Source organism: Cannabis sativa, chromosome 8 (assembly GCF_029168945.1).
Source record: "Cannabis sativa cultivar Pink pepper isolate KNU-18-1 chromosome 8, ASM2916894v1, whole genome shotgun sequence".
Classification (NCBI taxonomy): domain Eukaryota; kingdom Viridiplantae; phylum Streptophyta; class Magnoliopsida; order Rosales; family Cannabaceae; genus Cannabis; species Cannabis sativa.
This window is the reverse complement of record NC_083608.1, coordinates 50,491,599-50,515,503: the sequence shown is the minus strand read 5'-3', so window position 1 is coordinate 50,515,503 and position 23,905 is coordinate 50,491,599. Positions and strand designations below refer to the sequence as shown.

At 32.7% G+C, this 23,905-nt stretch overlaps 1 protein-coding gene across 5 annotated transcripts; it reads right to left on the bottom strand.

Moving 5' to 3' along the window:
- Positions 1-1,014: 1,014 nt before the first annotated feature.
- On the bottom strand, positions 1,015-15,704 carry LOC115700609 (uncharacterized). Of its 5 annotated transcripts, XM_030628215.2 has the most exons (25): positions 15,201-15,704; positions 12,632-12,799; positions 12,217-12,291; positions 11,363-11,441; positions 11,143-11,207; positions 10,933-11,022; positions 10,675-10,764; positions 10,470-10,556; positions 10,274-10,357; positions 10,059-10,178; positions 9,608-9,636; positions 9,335-9,467; positions 8,168-8,737; positions 7,234-7,772; positions 7,056-7,119; positions 6,841-6,943; positions 6,503-6,672; positions 5,923-6,048; positions 5,082-5,152; positions 4,872-4,934; positions 4,436-4,508; positions 4,131-4,250; positions 3,963-4,040; positions 3,824-3,874; positions 1,015-3,362 (listed from the first exon to the last, which is right to left on the bottom strand). In XM_030628215.2, exons 1-25 carry the CDS (start codon positions 15,423-15,425, stop codon positions 3,261-3,263), a joined length of 3,375 nt encoding a protein of 1,124 aa, XP_030484075.2. In that variant the 5' UTR covers positions 15,426-15,704; the 3' UTR covers positions 1,015-3,260. The 5 variants fall into 5 exon arrangements, with proteins under 5 accessions (XP_030484075.2, XP_060958226.1, XP_060958229.1 ...); XM_061102243.1 differs by lacking the exon at positions 5,923-6,048; XM_061102246.1 differs by lacking the exons at positions 12,632-12,799; positions 15,201-15,704 and having other exon boundaries at positions 11,143-11,202; positions 12,217-12,250.
- Between the last annotated feature and the right edge of the window lie 8,201 nt (positions 15,705-23,905).

Sequence of the window (23,905 nt, the reverse complement as noted above, 5' to 3'; positions counted from 1 at the left end):
GTAGAGCAAGATATCAACTTGTGGAGCACCAAGGAAAATTGGGACTTCATTGTACTTTGAGAAGTGATCACTTTGTGGACTACTTAATGATACTTTGGATTATAAAAATAAAGAAAACATCAACATCATGGAGTTTGAGCTTGGAGAAACAACATTGCTTTCAAATTCTTAAGGAACCATATGCTTCTATGGTAGATTTTCTTGACTATGATTTGGTGGTGACAATGGGATTCGATAATATTCTACTTCATGATGTTAAGACATCAATTTCGAAGATTAGAACGCAAATAAGTATTCCGTGGAATAAATATTTTAAAGTTGAATCTGATTACCTTCCTGTTACTCTCTAATTTAATAGTAAAAATATGTTTTAATTTACAAAATGTTACTTTACTTCTTTTTTTGAGAAAAAATGTAGTTAACGTTACTATTTCTTTTACAATATTAATAAAACAATTTATTGGAGGAAAGAGTAAAATTGATTTTAATTTATATGTATGTTTAAGTATCAATTTTTAGAATAGCAAAACCTATTTTCCTAAATGAAAAATGAAATTTCTAATAAGGAGTAAATAAACCAAATGACATAATCTAATTAGTTATTAATTAAGAGTTTCATTGGATTTATGAAATTATTTTCACTATTTTTCTTACCATACACTACTACAAATATGGGGTTTAGTGACACACTTTTAAAGACTCTAAAAACTTTTAGTGACACTTCAGTGTAGTGACACTTCAGTGCATGTCACTAAATTATTTTAGACTCTCTCATTACAGGTCAGTATATGTATTTGCGCGTCACTGTATGTATTTTTTTATTTATTTTTCAAATAATACAAACACTCAATGAGCGTCACTAAATCATGCTTTTATTTTATTTTTTTAAAAAATAATATGTATTATATATTAATTTTTTTTTATTTTTATTTTTAACAGAAATTAATATGTATTATATATTAAATCACGATAATAGGTGTATATATAAATTTATATTCAACTAACAAAAATTAATTTACAAAAAAAATTAAATAAATAAACAAATATAGAATACATTACACTGAAAAATATTCCTTTGATGAATATAATATAAAAGAAGTAAAGTTCAGCAAAGCTAAAATTCAATAGTGGATATGAATTGAAACCCATAAACTCAGAAATAGAATGAACATTACAACAAAATAAAACTAAAAGAATATCAACACCAAGTTGCAGTCTTGACGACCACGAACCCAGAAGCCAAGTTCAACACGCATTACAGAAAAGAGAGAAATAGAGAAAAAAAAAGTTGAAGAGATGTCGAATCTTAGATCCGCGGTCAGAGTGGATGTGCTAGGCGGAGAGGCTTTGGGATTTTTGGGGCTTCAAGGTCTGTCGTCCGCCGATGGAGGTCGCTTTGGCCTTCGAAGGCCGGCGACGGCGGTGGTCTTTGAAAGGTGTTTGAACAGGGAGTCATCAGATGTGAAGATAGAATTTTTTTGATCTAAATAGATGGAGTTGAGAGATCATATCTCAAAAGAAAGGAAAAAAAAAAAGAGAAAGGAAGGAGGCAAGAGAGCGCCGCTGGTTTCCTTTCTAACTGTATAATGTAGGGTTTGCTAAATGAAACCCATATTTATCTTTTTTCTTTATTTACTTATTAATTATATTTATTAAAGGTAATAAGGTTATTTGAAAAAAAAAAACAATAAGACAATAAATTATGGGTACATTCATTTAACAAAAAAGTATAGGTACATATAAAATAATGGTACCTATAAAAGTAATTAAATATACATTATTTTGCTGAAAAGTTCTCTTTCATGGATATGATATAGTGACGCGCTAGGCGTGTTGGGACATATTTATATAGTCGCGCCTAGAACGTCACTATAAGTCAATATTTTTTTTACTAAAAAAAATAAAATAAATTGTAAGAATTAGTTTTTAGTGACACTTCTTATTTTTAGTGACCCAAATTATAGGACACTAACAATGAATTTTAGAGTCTTTTTGTGCATGTCACTAAAACTCATTTCTAGTCTTTTAGTGACCCACACTTTTGCGTGTGTCACTAAAGAGTGTCACTAAAACCCTATTTTGTAGTAGTGATAATTTTGGTAAGAGTTATTATTAATATGAGATATTTGTTTAATCATAAAATTATTGAGATATTTCATACTACTCTTATGCTTTTGTGATTTATCTCATTGTTCAACTCACTTTTTTAATAGTAAATTAACAGAAGCAAAAATCAACCTTAATGAGTTTACAAAAATATATCAACCTTCCATTCTTTAGTTCACAAAAATCATCATCACTATGAAAATCCCAATTGAAATCTTTGTATACGAAATATTATCTAGAACTTCCCTAGAAACAGTAGCATGTTGTCGAATGGTTTCAAAGAAAATAAATGAAGCCACTTACGAAACTAAGTTCACACAACTTTTCTACAAACGAGCCAATATAGCTTCCGGTGTTCGTATTCTAAGTCTATGATTGATGATTTAGTGTTTTTTGTACTAACTATATCTCCACACCACACTCTTCCACAAAACTATCGTTGAGAAATTTTCTTCCTTGTAATATTAGAATCGCAGCAGCCACCAAATGAGGTCTTCTCCTCTGCATCGAGGGTTATGACTTGCCAAAATACATTGTTTGTAAACCAACAACGCAACAATGGCGAACTATTCCAAAACCCAAGACTCGTTTTTGCACTAAAAAAATCATGATGCTTACTCGAGGGTTATGACTTACCTTTTATTATTCAGTGTTTTTACCTTTATTTAATTCATATATATATAATACAAGTTTATTATTTGTGAATTAATTTCTTTCCTTTATTATCATAAAAAAGCTATTTTTTAACTAGTAACTTGATGACCACGAAAAAACAATAAATACTTCTTAAAGTTATTATTTCTTTTACCATATTAAAACTATTACTCTATTTTTCTCACCATTATTTTGGTAGAGTTATTATTGTTTTTTTGTTCAATTCAAAATTACATTTAATGCTTCTTCACTCGAGGAGAGCCATATATATTACATTCTGGGAACTCATATACACAACCTTGATGAAATCATACAAATCAAAACAACCCATCAAAATATACAAACCTCGAAAAAATGATAAAAATGAAAGTAAAACAAATCAAAACAAAGATATGAGGTTAAAACAATATGAAGGCAGAATCACAATGTAAGACTACTTTTACTTTCTATGGTTGAAGAGAACCCAAGCCTTCGCATATAGTTAGTTATCGCTCTCACTCTCACTCGATCCTTTCGATTGTTTCCAATCTCGTTTTTCTCTTCCAACCTTTCATTGTGGCAACCAAGTTTACCAGTCCTATGATTTGGTTTTTTGTGTATTCCTACAATATATGTATTATTAAGAAAAAGGTTTACAATTCATTCATATGAGCTTGGTGAAAAGAGTTCACAAGTATAAAATGTAAGCTAATTAATTAGAATTTTTACCCCTGAACTATGTATAACAAATTATACCCGCTGAACTTTTCAGGTCATTAAAAATTTCTTCCGAACTATTGAGATTGTTGGATTCAAAGACACTTGTTCAACTTTTTACTAACGAAAGCCTGACGTGGATAAAAATTCACGAGGCACGATTTGGTAAATGAACAATTATCGTGTTAGTAAAATTGAACGGAATCGAATAAAAGTCCTTGAATCTAACACTCTCTATAATTTGGGACAAAAATTTTGAATGCCTAAAAAATTGAGAGGCATGATTTGGTATAGGTCAAAATTCGAGAACAAAAATATTAATTAGCCTAAAATGTAAACATTTACAAGAATATAATTTCTTTCTTACCGGGTGAGCGCGTGACCAGTGCACATATTCGGTTTCGGGAAGGTAGTAAGCCTATTTCAAAATTGGTAAGAGAAGCAAACATCAAAATATTATGTGTGCTTGTAAATAATCACATGAGAGTTGGTTTTTGAGAAGTTACCTTAATAAAGGTTTCGACTATATGAAACTTGGGCTTCACATTTACCGGGACGATATGTTGGAGTCCGTTGATTAAGACCTGAAAGGAAACGAACAAAAAAATGAAAGCTTAATACTATGTTGTAAACAAGGAACTTGAAAAGATATATGTGGTTTTAATGAATGACACCTGAAGATCCAATGACATTAGAGCTCGTCCTTGATCAGTACATCTCTTCACTCGTGATAGACCTTCAACTAGTGTTTCAGCGATTATTTCAATTCCATATTCTGAAAGGAGGTCTTGAAGCTACATTTGCAGAAACAGTTATTCGATAAGCTTTTGCTATATGCGCTTTTGTGTAGAGATGAAGTCGTTGGGCGATTGGAAAAAACCATTTCATTTCTTAATGCATAAATATCACATGAGAAGCCAAATCTAAAAATTAGTGTATCAATATGACATGCCCAATCTAATTCAGCATAAGATATTACCTCCTTGCGAATTCCGCCATGAGTTAGCCTCGTCTTATAGTGCTTAAACTCTCCCAACAGCAAATCAACATACCTATTTAGTCAAAAACTAATGTCAGACAACTTGAAAAATTGTGCGTACAGAAATTCAGGAGCAGATATTCTTAATTCACACAAAATAAAGCAAAAAAACAAAGAGAGAGAACAGAGCACCCCTGAAAAGATTATGACCCATCTCACAACTGCAGCAAATTAGCTTAAATGACTAAGATTCATCGTTGGATATGCTAAACTCGAGATACAAAGTATTATAGAGTAATCAATTAATATGCATTATTTAACAAAATACATCTGACCAAATTTTACAGGGATGGGATCAAGCTGAATCTAGGTTTATGGATAATAACGTACATTCAGCGAGATAGTTAACTCAAAATTTGCTTTAAAGAAAACTTACCCATTATGCTCAAGCCCAAGATCTATTACTTCCCACTTTGCATTAGTAATCCGATCAACATATCTGCAACAACATTAATAAAAGGGATTTGCTATTAATAGGCTAAATGCATCAAAGAAAAACACGATGACAATTAAAGCAAGTAGCCATACTTGAGCTAATTAAATACAAGAGAGGCAAAAAAAGGAAAATTAAGCTTTCAAGTTTTACCCATTAATATGAAGTAATAGTCTTGCAGTTGTCTTGTGGATGTGCTCTATAAGATCAGGTACAGCATCCACCTAACATAACAAACAGCACAATATATTTTATTTTTAATAGAATAATTTACGAATGATTTTCCCACGTATTTCAGTCAAGCAATGAAAACCAATGAAAGGATTTAAACAAAACAAGAAAGCTAACTAGATTGGGGGATAGAAACCATAGCTACAATATAACCGGACAATGAAGTAGTTTAGTGCAACTGCTAACAAGTTTTAATAAAATAATAAATAACAAGCAAAAGAAAAAACTGAGGGAGCGTTTTCTTTCCTAGTGTGCTTTTCTAAATAAATCAAAGCATTAAACCATGATTATAATTTGAATGCTTAATCGAGGTATTATTAAAGTATCAGAACTCCCTTCTTTCTTGTTGCAATTGCTAAAGATAGATCAGAAAAGTATCAGTATGGTGATTCGAAGAGAGTATGACTGCATCCATCCTTCTATAAGAATCTAGAAGGATTATACTCGGAAGTTACAGATATTGGTAAAACATTTCATAACACCTGTAAGTTCTTTTTGTCTTATGGGCTGCACAGCAGGGGCGGCTTGCCTGAAACATTGTAAATCCTAAACAGTATAGGCTCAGATAAAGTTTCTGCTACAAATGCAGATTTCTCAATTTGGAACAAAATGTAGCAATCTACTTATGGTGATTTGCTTCTCCTACTCTCAATGAATCTTTATTAATCATTCATGGTGTCGTTACTCTTTTCTTATAAATACACATATAATCATTTTTAAATTAACTTTGAAGAATGATTGAAAAAATGAAGAAATAACATACCAAATTTGTGTAGAAATCTTCAACAACAGCAGTATTACTTTGAAGAAACATAGATTGGAGATGAGTTTTAGATCTATGCAACATTCGAGCAACAAGAGATATAGTGTCAGCACCTGCACATCTTTCCTGCATCGTAACAATGATGTTATTTATAGGCCCATTTAAACTGCACATAATCTTGTGCTTGTATTAACCTGAAGACAGCAGCACAATGAAAATTTATTCTGACTTGAAGACTTTTATATTACCAAATTATGTTTTTCATTGTGTTTTTGAAAGCATGAAATCTAGTAAATAACTTGGGCAACAACTTATTTTATTGACAGATATGTCTTATATCATTGCTCTTATGGAAAATCTTGTTCTCCGGAAAATGGGGACCAAAGTGATGGCTTAAAATTAGTAATCCCTTTCTAAGGCACAGTAGAATAAGCAGCACGAATTCATATATAGATAATGCAATGAGTTGGGGCATGAAAAATATACCGAATTCCAAATACATTATCTCTAATTCTAATATAAATACAACGTTTACTTTTAATGTATTGCATTACAAGATTCCATAAATAAGATTGTGTACCTTGAGACCAAAAGATATTCCTGGTGCATGACCGAAATTTGAATTGGGGGGACTTGGTGTGACATCCGCATGTGTATATGATGGAGTCAAAGATGTTTGTGTAGAGGATGAGGGTTTTATCCACTGGTCACAATCCTGTGTTATTCTAGATAATGCCATCTTCAGTCGACCTGGATAACACAAGATAAGATCTTTCAGCGTGAATTGCATATCAAATTGAAAATAACCATACTGCAGATAAGTTGATGTCTAAGAAAGTTTTCTAAAGATAAGGCAAGGCTACAAAATTACCATTATGTTTGTTTTTAAATGGCGAAAGAAGAGACAAAATCACTTACTGCTAATGAAGTCAACCGAACCTTTTCCAGCTGAAATATTGCTTTGTTGACCAAACGTTTCAAATACAAAATGAAAAAATAACTCGAACAGCTGGCATATCCCCTGCAACAATATACTGAATCAGGAAATTTTTCAGAGAAAATTGAAAAAAGACTAGTAAACATTACTCAAAGTACATGTAAATTATAAGGTTTTCTTTGAAGTAAGAACTTACCTTAAAGAACTCAACATTGATTATTTTTAACTTCTGCATAAGCCTTGCATACTTATCCATGGATCTGACAAGTAAATGTACTTGATCAATATAAATATGACCCAAAGGAAAACATAAACTAACTGTTTGACACATAATTAGAGCAATTTTCTCCAAAATATATAAAATATTATCTCACCGAAGAACACAAATAGAAGATCCTGTTTGGGCTACACACTCATCATCCTTCAAACTTGAATGACTTCTTCGAACTTTAGGCTTTGAAATTCTACTTGGGAGTTGACTATCCTCATCAATAAAGTCCGCAAGAAGATCTTCATTTTCTTCTTCTAAAACAGAATTAGTACCATTCAATTGGCTTGAGTCGCTCTTTCGTGGAGATACCTTCTCATCAAAAAGATTATCATTTAGATGTCCACCAAGTTCAGTAAAGACTGTTCCATTAAATTGATTGGAGTGACCTTCTTTGGAAGTATGAACTAGTTTAGTCAGAAATGGATTTCCACTTATTGCCCAGTGAGAAAATCCACTCTTATTCGAACGAGTATCTACTGATTTGACAGACTTGTCAAAAATAGATCTGGAGTGACCGGATTTGCCATCAGATGAAGCAAGTAGAGGTGCTCCATCACCAACAAGCCCAGCAAAGCTGATTGCCTGTACTGTATCTGGTGGCATTACAAGCCAATTTTCTCTCTCCAAAACCATTTTAAGTGCCTGAATTTAAAATATATGTAAATCATGTGAAGATAACATTAAATGATAATATAAACACACGGAAATTATTGAAATGTGAAATAAACAAAATTAGATAGAAATTCAATACATAGCATGCAAGTAAATCATTTTAAGTGCCTGGTGGCATTACAAGCCAATTTTCTGGTGGCATTACAAGCCAATTTTCTGGTGGCATTACAAGCCAATTTTCTCTCTCCAAAACCATTTTAAGTGCCTGAATTTAAAATATATGTAAATCATGTGAAGATAACATTAAATGATAATATAAACACACGGAAATTATTGAAATGTGAAATAAACAAAATTAGATAGAAATTCAATACATAGCATGCAAGTAACATAATTCAACCGCTTCAACTCCACAAAATGCTTACGTGTATATTCTGCCGGTGAAATGCTATGAAGTAATTATCACACACAATTTTTAGCTTTTGTCTAAATTCAACTGCTTCAACTCCACAAAATGCTTCCCCAGCCAAGATGAAGACATTGAGATCTTCATAATTTTTCAAGAATTGGTGGATACTAGCGGAAGAAACAGCAGAAGAAGAAAGCAGGACAGATATTCGACTAGTTGTGAGTTGCCAAAGATTCTTGCGTCCTCTTTGAAGGGTTTGTGAAACAAATCCTGTAGCATCTTTTCGGAGATGATACCATGGAGATCCACTGGTTGATGTTGCCCCATCATCCTTTGTATCTTCAACAATGGAGTCATTTGGACTTGTATGTGCGGAACTTGTAGACCGAGTATCCTCAGATAAAGATTTCACAGCTGTAGCTTCTATTGTAGAAGATGAACCAGAAACTCTATCTACAGATTGATCAAGAGAGCCATTAAATCTAGAGGAATTTCCAGAGGCAGACCCAACTTTCTGGACCTCTCCTGCATTCCTAGAGTTATCATTTTCCCTTGGCACACTATTTGATGTTTGACTGGCTGTATCCTGGAACATAAATGTAAAGTTGTCTCATTCACATGAAATAATGAGAAACAACCCATCAATCAGAACAAAACAAAAAGGTATTAAAGTTAACAATTAAAAACAAAAAAAAAAATTAAAAATTAAAAGAGTACAATGAGGGATCAACAGGCAAAATGATTAGACTATGTGAGGAGGGTGTCAAAGTGGTAATAGCCACCAATCAATCCCAAACTTAGTTGATGAGGGATCTGAGCAATACACCTCTCTTTAAAACCAATGTACACACAATGGCCCACTCTAAGCTTATATTTGCAAAAGTTGAGCTAATGAGAATATATTGCCCAAGTGATTTATAAACTACCAACGTCGTACTTGAGATACAGCTTGCGATGGCAAGAAATTCATCAAAGACAACTTGAGAAGGTCAAAGCTACACTAAACAATGTTTCTGATTTATCATTAAGCAATGGTTAAACCATAGGAATAGCTAAAAGGAAAAAGACCATAAGCAAGGGGAGAACACTCTAGAATTAGAATATATCAGTTTATCTACCAAAATATAGGGCACTAAATCTCATTAATCACCACAAGTGAGTAATAACAAGTTTTAAATTCTACCTTATTCTCCAGCTGAAATCCCATAATTTCATTGTAGGAGCACATTAGCCTAAAAAGGACAGCTAGTGTTCTCAACAAACTCTGCCTAAACATAGATTCAGGTATCCGAAGGCAAAGATCACTGTATGTGAGTCTGGAAAGAAAATTAAAAAGAAAACATCAGGAAGCATATTGTGAGAAAGGTAGGAAGCAAATCAAGAGTCATTATTAACAAATACTCCTGCAAGAAAATATATGCAAAATTGAAAGCAAGAGAAGAAAAACAAAACCTACCTATTATTTTGTTTATGCACTTCCTGATCCTGTAAGATAAAAGCAATAATAATATAAGTATATTAAGAAGTACAGTGTATAAATAGATAATTAATTACACAATTTAAAAGTGAATATGAGTTGTCTTCCATTGTCAAAAAGTTTGGGCAAGTTTGTTGGTTTACTGTTTTGGCCGTTAGCTTTGTTGTTTCAACCCTGATTTCTGAGAGTTCAAGATCTTTTTCATGTGTTTTAATTAATTAGAATTTGTTTTGGTTTCTAAACCCCCTCTTTTCCACCAACAAAAAAAAATATACAATCGTGGCTCACCATATCTTTCCCTTTTCTGATCTAGTTATAATTATTGTTCGTGAAAAAACACTCTGAAGGCCCTTCAATGGCTAATCACTTTCTATGACTTATAGTAAGTACATAAGCCAGACAAATCTAGTAAAGAGAGTAAGAAGCACACCTCTTGCACAGTATCCTTCAATACAGAGTGGGTTTCTGAGAGAACTTCTTGCATAAAGAAGCTTTGTATCTTCTCAGCAAGACCGGCGATATCACCAATAAGTGCATAAGCATCAATCACCTGTTTTGCATTTTAACAATATATTAATTTTAATAAATAATTCAAGAAATACATATTTCAGAATGTAATGACAGCTTAATATGGATAACACTCACAGTAATATAGCTCTGTTCATTAAACTCCTGGCATACTCCTAACAAAAGTGAATCCAACTTTTGAAGGGTTCTTCCCAGCCAACCCTGGATTGAAATATACATATTAAAACTCAGCCCGTGATTGAAATTTGTAAATGTTTAGTGAAAGAAACATGGACCACAGTGAACTCGTTTACAATAATAATGTAATATCCACCTCTACTCCACGGCTCATCTCTTGTACAGCTGAAAGCTCGGAGAAACTATCTAAGAGTTGCAAATACTCAGATAGAACTTGAAAAGCCTGTAAATGACAAACATTAGCCCAATTATTTTAGTATTAAGATTTCAATGTGACCACAAAAATGAATAGAGTATTGACACTTGTAGATCATAAAATGCAACTGAAAAGTAACTCTCACCTTGCAGTAATCTCCGTCTTCGACAAGTGATTCAAGTGCTGCTTGCATGTCCAATGCATGGCGAAGCTCAGTTAAAACAGGAACTATGTCCTAAGATTTACAAAAATTTGAAGTTTAACATTTTTGAAACAATTACTCTTTCTACAAAGACTGACATCCCATGAGATAGTTATGATTTTCTAGGAAAACAAAATTTGAAGTAAAAGTTTAGGGTAGGTCTGTCACTGACTGCTACTGTCTATAGGAAGAGCAATGTACCAGAAAAGCTTGCTTCTTTTTGGAATGGGAATTTACAACGAGATCTCTTGAAACCTCATTGATAGATGAGTTAAGATGCCTTCTTCCATTCTGTAAAATTAGATATATACACGTAAGGAAACTATAAATAATGGCAACCCAGCAAAATAACATTGTTTTTCAATTTATTAGGTTCATTGCATACAGATCAAAAATCAAACTACGACTTACCATGCAGATGACATTTGCAACCTTTAAGTCTTTCTCCACTTCCCTAACCAAATTCATACCCTTCACTGGCCAAAAGTAAGTATCAACATCTCATTTGAAACTTCATCTTCTATATAAAGTTATCATAGCACCAAACTTGTGGGAAAATGGTGATAGAATGTGGGAAAGTACAAAAGAAATGTATTTTCTATTTTTTTTATAATAATTACTAAAGACTCACCCATTACTTCATGATGCTCCATAACTTGTCGAGACAACCGTTCCGATACTCTATCCAGTTGTGCTAATCTTAGGGTAGCCTATGAAAAGTTTCATATAAAACTAAATGCTTTAAGTCCAGAAATGTAATTGATTATAATAATACATTCAAATCCATGAGCTCCAAGAGCTATTGGCAAACTTGAAACACTCAAAGATCAAAAAACATGTTGATACTTCATTTAAAAAGAAACATATTGTTTATGGAATTTATCTTGTAAATTTCTTTTTTTGGAAAAGAAACAAAACAACAAGAATTCAAAGAAATAGGATAAGGTGTCCCCAACAGAAGCAAAATACAAATTAAAGCTACTCTAGCAAAAAAAAATTTATTAGACAACCAACATTTTCAAGGTAACTTGAGCATCCCACAAATGCTACCTTCCTCAATCTTTACATAATCTGTTAAAAGGTTGAATTAGGAAGTCTATTTTGGCCTTATTGTAGGTTGCACATCTGTTCCATTTGTTTATAGGTTACACACTTTAAAAATAAAATCCGAAGGCGACAACGAAAAAAAGCATCCCAGCAGTCACTCATAGAAAAAATAATAATAAATAAGACATTAAAGCCGTACAAACACAAACTTAAGCATAATAGGAAACCTGGTAGATTTAGTTTCAAGAGAGATACACAATCCCACTATAAAAAATAAAATAAAAAGGAAGAGCAAACCAATAAATGCTTTGTGAACAGAATTTATTGGTTTGCTGTTCAATTTGAGAAACAGATACAAAATCCCACTATAAAAAAATAAAATAAAAAGGAAGAGCAAGTATTTTAAATATCTGTAGAAACAGAGGAATTGAAACGTACCTGTTTCTCAAAGTACTCTAGCTCATTTTCTTCAGACGGAACATTCTCTAAAATATGGCTTATGGGATCAAATTCCTGTTTGTATGTATTTAAAGGGGCATCTCAGAAAATTAATTAAAACTTACTCACAGAAGAAAAAATTGATATTAAACTATGACTGCACAATAGTCTAAACAACAAGCATGGACACTTGGGAATGGTTTCTAAAAATTAGTAAAGGCTATACTTAGTGTATCTGAAATTCATATATACAGGAAAAATAAGCTCGTATTGTAAGTAAATTTTGTAGCTTATGACCACTCCTTGATTTAAAAAGATGGCTATCAACTGATAAGTGCATGTGCATCAAATAACCAAATCAGCATTAAAAATAAAATCAATCCAACATGAAATAGTGAATATAAGAAAGCAGCACCTCTTCATAGAAGTCTTCTTCTAGCTCTGCCACCACTTGACTCTGAGGTCTGCTGCCATATATCGAGCTTAGTTCTTCAGAGCTTGATGATAGGCTATATCTTTGATGTGGGGGCAGACCTGCAAGGGCACGAGCAACAGCCGCAGCAGCTGCAGCTCGTTGAGGAACCTGAACAAAGAAAGGGATAAAGAACATGCACAGTCAAGTTTAAACTCTTTCAATAAATGAGTTAGGTAATGGTCAAATGTATCAGCTTAGGTGATTGTATACATGACATAATTTGGAATACATATATATCTTGACATAAATACAAATTTATAATTTACCATGAAGCGACTTCCATACAATATCTATCTCAATATTTGGTTAAATGCTTTTGAAAAAAGATGTGCAAACACTTGGCAGCACCACTACTTATATTAATTATGACTATGGGTCTAAACATAAGTGCCGCATAATTTTATGCAATGCAAGTATAAGTTTCTCTTTTATTTTATGTAAAGATTCCTTTTAAATTACATTATCAAGAAGCTTCATTTTTTATGTAATAAAATATATTCTACAAATTTTGCTCTCCATATTTTTCTACTTTCATTTTCTTCCTTTAATAATACTATCTGCTTCTGAAAAAATGGTGAGAACCTGGGGCAAGGAGCACCTGAACAAATCATATTTTAATATATCAGAGAATAAGTTGTATATTTATATTAAGATGAAAAGATAGCAGCCTAAATTACAGTTAATGGTGCCAATCATAAGTTAGCATCTTTCCTTCGCCGTAAGTGAGGACTCCCAATACATTTGGGAGGAGGTCACTCATGAACATGTGAACTTTGTCTCTTTTTCAACAACAAAAAAAATAAAATAAAATTAGCATCAAAACAGCAAAAGACTAAAATAGCCGCACAATATCTCACTCTCTCACGAATGGAAAAAAGAAAAACATCTTCAAAAACCCAACTGTTTCTTTCTAAATATAAGGCCCAAAAAGTGGGGAAATTACTGTGGCATTAACACAAAATATTTTGTTAATCCCAGACAAGCAGTTGTGAGTATTGTTACTGTAAGAAATTAAAAAGAAATGTAGGGAAAGGCATAATCCCCAGTTGTGAGAAATGATTTCCATGATTAAATTCCACAAATCAAGTCAGTTCCAACCAATTCCCAACAGAGGGCACAAATCCTCTAAATTTTCAGCCAAACCCATTATATTAGGATGGTATTTAAAAATATTTTCTTTGTTATAAAAATGAAGATACAGTACCCTAATTATATTAACTAGAGGATATCATTTTGCAGCCAATTTAATATATCATACATAAATTGTGCCTTAGCCGATTAAAAATATAAAAAACTATTACAGGTGATGAAGCTTCAGCAGTGAGTTCTAGCCTACTGCAGTTAGTAGATAATACACAAGCAACCTAATTCTAATAGATGAAGGTTCCCCCTGTACAGCATTGCCAAAAAGAAAAAACTAAAAACAGAACCATTCTAAGTAAACTCTTTCTTAATATATTGTTTTGTTACTAATTTCATCCACAAAGCATCAATAACACAATTTTGGTAACTCAGGCGTTAGTTGATTCAGCTTTTTACTCTTTTAACCATGACTATGCTGCCCTTTAACAAAACCAAATGCTCTCTCACTAAACAATGGAAAACAAAAACAGAAATTGAAGGGAACAAACTAGGCAACTGCAACATGATATATGAACCCATTCTCTATCTCTATAAGAATTCCAAGCACATTTTCAGTAGCTTACTCAAACAGGTCTCATTAAACAAGAAACATAGTTAAATTGAAAAGGTTAATTTCAATATTTCGCTCATGCCTTAAACAGTTCGATAATCAAATCCTCTAATTCTTGAGCCAAAACCATTATATTAAGATGGTATTTAAAAATATTTTCTTAGCTATAAAAATAAAATGCAATGCCTAAATATATTAACTAGACTAGAGGATACCATGTTCACAGCCAATTTAATATATGTACTACCAATAATCATCCATAAATTGTGCCTTAGAAAGACAATAAAAAGAAAATGATTACAGGTGATTAAGCTTCATTAGTGAGTTCTAACCTACTGCATTGCCAAAAGGAAAAAACTAAAACAGAACACTCAATATATTGTTTTGTTACTAATTTCATCCACAAAGAACCTCTCATACAACTTCTGTAACTCAGCTGTTAGTTGTTTCAGCTTTTTACTCTTTTAACCATAACAATACTGTATTTCCGTATTTTGACAAAACCAAATGCTCTCTCACTAAACAATGGAAAAAAAAACAAAAACAAAAATTGAAGGGAACAAACTAGGCAACTGCAACATGATATATGAACTCATTATCTATCTCTATAAGAATTTCAAGCACATTAAGCACATTTCCAGTAGCTTACTCAAACAGGTCTCATTAAACAAGAAACATAGTTAAATTGAAAAGATTCATTTCAACATTCCTAAAACAGTTTGATCATCAAACTCAATTAGCAAGATTCAATAACGATAACCATAAATATTAGACACATTGCGTAAATTTGATTCAAGAATCAGTAAGTATATATACCTCAGGACGATCGGAAGTAGAAGGAAGAAGACCAAGCGATCTAGCAGACCTAACGGAGCTCAAAATCTTCTCACCAACCTTAGATAAATCCATTCCACCGCCTTGTGACAATAGAAAGGGAACCAAAAAGAAAACCCTAGAGCTCTCAAAGCCCTCACTCAAATCGCCATTGAATAGAAAGGGGTTACCTAAAACAGTACCGAAGGGGAACAAATTGGGCTGCATTTCAACTCCAACCGCATAGATCAAAGCGTGCAAAGTCCATTTCAGGTAGGTAGATAATCAAGTTGGCGAAGATCTAGCAATGGAGTGGAGTTTCTTCTTCTTCTTCTTCTTCGGCTTCGATGGAGTTTTGGGATTTGTAGACTTTTTGTAGCTCAGCCTTGACCTCACTCTCTCTCTAACTGTTAGAAACTACTATTTACGAATTATCTCAGTCTATAATTTTTGTATAAATGCAAAATATATAATCCCTAATTATTCAAAGAAAAAGAAAAAGATCTCAATGCTAAAAATAGTGTAATTTATCTATTTGTTTTTCACCTAACTTTATAAGGTTTCAAAATCTAAAATCCGTCGTCATGTCAAAAAAATTATAATCGAAACCAATCACCAAATTCGGTGATAACATGGAACCAAAATTTCGATTATGGTCTGGTCAATTTGATTGTTGGTTTCGATTGTTCAGTTTTTACTTTCACCCCTAATGTAGGACAAGCCCTCATGTGAGCTCACTACAACCACTAGAACTAGAAGTTATAGAAAATGGTGTGTGCATAAATCGATCAAATCCAATAATAACTGACTGTTTAACATTGGATATCCAATTGTGATCAGATTATATTGAACTTTACTTTTAAATATCCAATTAGATCAGATTGGATATCCACAAATCCAATACATCCAACGTTTAATCAAACTAATCAATATTTTTATTTAGTTTGGATGAGTAATTAAATTTTATGTTAATATACATAAAGTATGTATTTATATATTAAAATTAACGTTGAAATTTTACTATAATTTTTTTTTGGATTAGATCTATCCAATCCAATTCAATCCAATACATACTAAATCTAAAATATTAGATGGATTTGATCTAAAAAGCATTAGGTTTAAAATATTGAATAAACCTAAATTAAACCAATAAATATACATGAAAAACATCTAATAGATTGAAGTGATCCAATCCAATATCCAATAAATGTTAGATCGATTGGATGAATGAAGTTAATTGAATTTGATCAGATGGTAAAATTTAACATTCAGTATATAATTTAATCGGATCTGAATATGCTTAAAAACATTGAATGTGATCCAATAAATACTTGTACAAATTACTTTACATATTAAATCTAAGTCTCATCATTAACGTCAATGAATACAAAATATATAATCCTTAATTATTTGGAAATAAAAAAATCTTAAAAATAGGTATAATTTATTTTTGGTTAATTAGTTTTTTTTTTTCACAAACTTTATAATCATGTGTGTTGCACAAATCTATAAGTAATAATAGTGATTAATATATGGAAAAAAAAAAAATTCTTCTTCCTAAATCTTAAGTATCGGAGGTTGTCTTTTTTCTTTGGCCAAGCCTGCTGGCCTTATTTGGGCTTAAGTGCGCCTTGGTCGGGGTTGCATTTTGCTACTGCGATTAGTCTTGTCTTTGTGATATGATTTTGAGTATTTTAGTATTGTCTCTATAACTTGGTTTTGAGTGTTTTTATCTTGTATATGTGTCATGGTTTTGTTTTGTTTATTTTCATTGTTGGTTCCTCTTTGTTCTTCAATGATTCGTCATCAAATCGTTGTTAATGGTTAGGGATAATAAGTTATGTGGAATTGAAAAAATGTTGTTAGTAGTGCAGTTACATACCTTGCATAATAGTTGAGTGCTCAAGTTACGAGGTTGAATGAGCGCATACTACATGCGGTTTCTACTGGCGTGTCTTCTAAAAAGTAGATGAAACTGAATATATGTATTTTTAAAGCTAATTGTAATGCTACAATCTTTTTCATCTAATTTTATTTTAGTTTTTTTTTTCGTCAAATAATTTGAGAATTAGGCAATTGATTATTTAACTCGTTTATCTAATTTTAATTATGGTCGTGTCTCCAACAAGGAAGACGTTCCGATTAGATTGCAGTATATTATTTTAGTTAATTGCTATTAATAAAATTGCATGATTTATCTAAACAAAATAATAGTAAATAAATCGATATCATCCCACACAAATTAAAAGTAATTAAACAATTAATTATAGGGAATAATAGATCTAATTTTATCTAACCAATCAATTTTGAATGGTATTAAAAAATTAAAAGAAAATAATAAAATAAAACTGAGAATAATCAAAAACAAAAATAACTGTAAATGTTTCGATTTCACTCTAATATAATTATGATTTTAAATATTCATGTACTTAGCTTATTCTACTAGTTTGAGGAACCTGAAGCATTATTGTATTTCTAAGGAGTGTCCCATGAAAAAAGTACTAGACATGTCATCTTGGATGGGTCAATCATCGAGAAGATCTTCTTCGTGGGAAATAATATTTGGAAGCTCGGGTTGAACAACTAGAGAATAAGAATGATTCGTTAGAGTTTGCCCTAATTACATGCACCATAGTTTTTGAGATGAAATTTAATTTTCCTCTGATACCATGAGTTGATGAAATATAAAGGTAGCGTTTGGTTGGGAGAAATGAAAATATAAGAATAAAAATAAGAATGAGAATTAGAATAGGAATAGAATGAAATAAAATTTAAAATATATAAAAAATTATTAATTTTTTTTAAATCTTGCATTGGAATGATCTTTCCTTCCATTTCAAAATAGAATAATCATTTTACCAAAATGATGGAAAGGTCATTCCATCGAAATGATATTCTAATAGATTTAAATGCAACCAAACAAAATAATGAAATGAAAATTATTTCATTTCCATTCTATTCAATTTTGTTACCTCAAACCAAACGCCACCAAAGTGAAAACATACCACTCCTTACTAACAACACAAATATATAATTAAACATACCAGATTCTAATACACATGTTTTTTTTTTTTTTTTTTTTTATATATGTGCTATATGTTTTAACATTGTTTTCAATATTACAAATTATTCTAAATTTCTTAAAAATAAATAAAATATTTATCAAAATTACAATATATAATATAGTTTTTTTTTAGTTTTAACTAACAAAGTAACAATATTACAAAAATACTTCCAGCTGGCCAAATAAATAAATATACAACCCAAATAAAAAAATTACACAAATACCACTTACACGCACCTTCAATCCAGGATCCATGCTTTTTGGCAACCATTGCGCAACCACGCAGTAACCCAACGCATCCGAAATGAAAATTTAACCAAAAAGAGAATTACCATTAATTCCGACGACTTCACCTGAAAAGACGATTAGAATCAATCAAAACATGGGCTGTTTCGAATTCATAAAAAAAAAAGTGTAGAAAAACTTCTACGAAACTAAAATTCAACCGGAAATCTAGTTTAATTTCCATAAAATTAATGTCATGACTTTAATTTCCAAATCCATGAAATGCAGATCTCAAAATGTTGAACTGGAGTTCCCAAACAATCCAACTCAAGTATAATAAAAAAAATTACATCACTACTATAATAAATTATTTATCTAGGTGTAGTTTTGTTGTTTTCTAAATTTTTAATGGTTAATTTGTTCATATTAAATCATGAAGAGACATGTAGATAGAGATACGTACGTGAAAATACTGTTCTAATTTTTATTGTTTCACAGAAGTTGCATAAATATTTTGCTAACAGTTATTTCGTCTGATTGAAACCTTTGTATGATGCAACTTTCGGCTAACTACCCAACAACATTCGTCTGATTGAAACCTTCATCTGATGCAACGTTCGGCCAACCACCCAGCAACCTTCGTCTAATTGAAAACTTCGTCTGATGCAACCTTCGGCCAACCACTTAACAACCATCGTCTGATTATGTAAGTGATAGTGTAAGAGGTATTTTAGTAATTAAAAGTACATAAAAAGTATAAATATAAAGTGTCAATTTGTATTTTCCATATAATAATTTTCACAATATATAAGTCAAAATTTAATTATAATTTCTAATCCTATCTCACTCCTTACTAACAACACAAATATATAATTAAACATACCAGATTCTAATACACATGTTTTTTTTTTTTTTTTTTTATATATGTGCTATATGTTTTAACATTGTTTTCAATATTACAAATTATTCTAAATTTCTTAAAAATAAATAAAATATTTATCAAAATTACAATATATAATATAGTTTTTTTTTAGTTTTAACTAACAAAGTAACAATATTACAAAAATACTTCCAGCTGGCCAAATAAATAAATATACAACCCAAATAAAAAAATTACACAAATACCACTTACACGCACCTTCAATCCAGGATCCATGCTTTTTGGCAACCATTGCGCAACCACGCAGTAACCCAACGAATCCGAAATGAAAATTTAACCAAAAAGAGAATTACCATTAATTCCGACGACTTCACCTGAAAAGACGATTAGAATCAATCAAAACATGGGCTGTTTCGAATTCATAAAAAAAAAGTGTAGAAAAACTTCTACGAAACTAAAATTCAACCGGAAATCTAGTTTAATTTCCATAAAATTAATGTCATGACTTTAATTTCCAAATCCATGAAATGCAGATCTCAAAATGTTGAACTGGAGTTCCCAAACAATCCAACTCAAGTATAATAAAAAAAATTACATCACTACTATAATAAATTATTTATCTAGGTGTAGTTTTGTTGTTTTCTAAATTTTTAATGGTTAATTTGTTCATATTAAATCATGAAGAGACATGTAGATAGAGATACGTACGTGAAAATACTGTTCTAATTTTTATTGTTTCACAGAAGTTGCATAAATATTTTGCTAACAGTTATTTCGTCTGATTGAAACCTTTGTATGATGCAACTTTCGGCTAACTACCCAACAACATTCGTCTGATTGAAACCTTCATCTGATGCAACGTTCGGCCAACCACCCAGAAACCTTCGTCTAATTGAAAACTTCGTCTGATGCAACCTTCGGCCAACCACTTAACAACCATCGTCTGATTATGTAAGTGATAGTGTAAGAGGTATTTTAGTAATTAAAAGTACATAAAAAGTATAAATATAAAGTGTCAATTTGTATTTTCCATATAATAATTTTCACAATATATAAGTCAAAATTTAATTATAATTTCTTTAAATTCTAAATTCTAAAAATAGAAACTTCCATATTAGTAGAGACAAAAATAATGCACCTTCCTGGTATAATTTTCCCCAAAACAAAATGGTAAAGTCAAGAGAAAGATCTAAGTAAGAAAAAAAAAAAGAAAGCAATTAAAAAAAAAAATTACTAAAAAAGTGCCTAAATAAAGTAATATTTATGGTAAAATTTTCTTAGAAAAAAATAAAAAGTAAAGAAAGTAATTAAAAATAAAAGTATTAATTACAATCTTCACATGTCGAAAAATGTACATTGCCTCCAATTTTTTTTCCAAGTTTCTTTATTATATTTTTGTAATTTTTTTCTTTACAATTGTTAAATGGCCCCCTTCAAATTATTTTCTTGTATTTTGACCCATCGCAATGAATTTTTGCCTCTGTCCTTGCATGTTGAAATATTATTTTTATAGCCTTATTAGTTATAGTTATAATATTATAATAAAAATTTTAAATAATTTACAATATAAAAATATTTCAAACTTGTGTAAAACTATTGGAAAAATTTATTTATTTTTTTTAAAAAAAGTTAGGGGCAAGCAATCGTCATTGGTTCATGTCAAAATGTCTCAACATTTTGTCGTTTTGTAAATTAACACACTCTTATTTTACATATATTACAAACCGTTTCAACCTTCAACTAAAGATTTTATTCATTTAAGAAAAGTGCGCAGGCTACCTCTCGTGAATAATAATAATACGACTAGTCCTGTTTTGTCACCTTCTTGGGTTCATGTTAAGAAAAGTGCGCAGGCTACCTCTCGTGGGATTCTACGTTCGACTTCTCCGACCGAGGCTCTTGCGGAGGTTGAGATGGTTCTTGTGAGAGCTGCGGTTCATGGCCTGGCCGGTTTTGCTCCGGCGGGTTTGTCAAGATTGATGATGGTGACTGGTGGATCTCGAGAAGTGGGGAGGGGAAGCTGTTTGGCTGTTTGGTTCCCCACGCGTGTTGGTGGGATTACCATTTTTGTTAATCCCTTGTGTTTGCTTTCTGGCATGCATGGAAAGGGTACTATTCACGTACCTTATTTTCTTAATGACCGTTTGAAGTTTAATTTGAACTTTAGTGAGTGGTGTGGTGTGGGACCCGAGGTGGAGGAGTCTTCAATGCTGAGTTGGCACTTGATTTGGGATTGTAATATGCATTTTTACGGGCACAGGAGCTTGTGTTTTAGCCACTTGTGTGGGCCGGTTTTGTGGTTGGGTTTTATTGTTTTACTTGGCCAATTGGGTGAGCCTTCTTCCAATTTTGTTGGGCCCATGGGGTTGGCTCCTAAATTTGGTTCTTTTGGTAGTAGTGGTCAGAGGCCCTTGGCCGTGTGGGTGATCAATACCCTTCTTCGAATGAGCCACGTTGTGGGCTCATTGGTTGGCTCATTGATGGGTAATGTTAGTATTTACCTTGTTAAGGAGGGTAGTTTTTGGGCAAAATTTTTCAAACCTCATGTGATAGATGTTAGAGTTCTTGGAAAATTTGGTGAGCTTGGCCTCCTTAAAATTCGTACGTTTTGCGGGATTTTCTTCTTAGGTTTGGTTCTTCGGCGATTTGATTGCAATTCTCCGCTCATGAGGAGGAAGCTTGTTGAAGGCTCGACACCAATTTGTTCTAGTCATTTGAATATGATGTGCCATAAGCTATTTCAGAGACACCAGACTGTTACCCGAGAATTCCCTTGGGTCACAAAGGAACAGGAACTAGATAGAGCATCCAAAATTGATTTTGAAGACCCTTCTGAAGTTTTTTCAGATTCCTTGTCTCTCTCTGACGGTATTGTGAAGAACCCGCTTATTGATTCGTTGGTGATTGAAGAATTCGACTCTGGCTCATCTGTCCACTCTCAAACCCCTGTGGAGGAGAATGTATTATCTCCTCCACAGGAGCCATGAGAGGTGTAGCATGGAACTGTAGAGGGTTAGGGCAGACCTCTTAAGTTCTAGAGTTAAAAGCCCTGATTCGGTCGTGCAATCCTGATTTCATTTTCATTACCGAACTAAAAGTGGATGCTTCAAGTCTGGTACGTTCCCTAAAGAAAATTCACTTTTATCATAATATTGTAGTGCCGGCGGTGGGATGTGCAGGGGGATTAATTTTAGCTTGGAAAGAGGGCTTTGAATTTGAAAGTATTAATGTTTCTAAAAATCAGATTACCGGTTTTGTGTACTCTGACCCTGTAAGGAGCCCCTGGCTGTTGTCCTGTGTTTATGGTCCTCCGTACTTCCATGAAAAGAAGAAATTTTGGTCTAGCTTGATGGTTAATGGTGAAAAGTTTGGTGGCCCTTGGTTAATATTGGGTGATGTAAATTTTGTCTTTGAGCAACTCGGAGCGGGTTGGGTCCCGAGGGGAGGGATCAATTTATCCCCTTCATTTTGGAATTAGTTAACCGTCATGCGCTGGTTGATTTGCCTATTAAAGGGGATATCATGACTTGGGACAATCATAGAGACGGTGCTAATCACATTAAGTCAGCCCTGGACAAAGCTCTTGTTAATAATGGATGGTTGCAACTCTTTCCTAAGACGGTCGTTCGGTCGCTCACAACCTGTAATTCTGACCATCGACCCCTCTTTATTAATACCGATTTTTCTGTCCCCAACGCTAGAAGGCCTTTCCGATTTGAGGCCTGGTGGACAAGGGACCCTCGTAGCTCCTTGGTGGTGGATCAAGCGTGGGGGTACGTTTCCCATGTTTGGGCCCCGGCTAGAGTGTTTAAGAAAGTTGGTGCGACCCGCTTGGCCCTAAGTCACCTGCAACCGGTGCAATTTGGCAAGTTGGATTCTTGCATCTCTAAGTTGGAGGGTCAATTACAAGCTATCCAAAATCTTCATCTTTGGTGACGAAGTTGGGCTACGGAGGTTGAGGTGAGGAATGAGCTTAATGAGGCTTTAAGGCGGAAAGCAACTTGCGGCAACGGAGATCCGGGATTTCTTGGATTAGAGATGGTGATAAGTGTACTAATTTTTTCTTCATTTCCGCCACGATTCGTAATAGAAGAAACTCGGTTGATAGTATCCAGAACAAGGATGGTGTGTGGATAGCGATAGGGAAGAGATTGGTAACGAGTTTCTTGGGTTTACGGGTGACATTTTCAAAAACCCGCCTCGGGGCCCTACGGAAAACTTAGATTACTTAATCCATGATCATCTCTCCCCTTTGGAGCAATACGAGCTTGAGGTGATCCCAAGTCACGAGGAAATTAGACAAACGGCGTTCTCTCATGGGAAGCTTGAAGGCACCGGTCCGGATGGTATGTCGGTTCTCTTCTTCAAACACTATTGGAACTCTGTGGGACAAGACTTTTGTGATGCAGTTGTTGACTTTTTCCAGTCAGGGAGTATGCATAGAGGCTTTAATGCTACAAATATTACTCTCATTCCTAAGGTCACCAACCCTAAAAAAGTATCTCAATTCAGACCTATCTCTTTGTGCAATGTGATTTA

What these genes read in the sequence shown, in the direction of transcription:
- LOC115700609 (XM_030628215.2), bottom strand. Translation starts at nt 15,425, where the DNA reads ATGCAGCCCAATTTGTTCCCCTTCGGTACTGTTTTAGGTAACCCCTTT. An exon ending in GATTTCAGCTGGAGAATAAG is followed by an intron (nt 8,738 to 9,334) that starts GTAGAATTTAAA and finishes TTTATGTTCCAG; the next exon opens with GATACAGCCAGTCAAACATC. An exon ending in TCAATGTTGAGTTCTTTAAG is followed by an intron (nt 6,944 to 7,055) that starts GTAAGTTCTTAC and finishes ATATTGTTGCAG; the next exon opens with GGGATATGCCAGCTGTTCGA.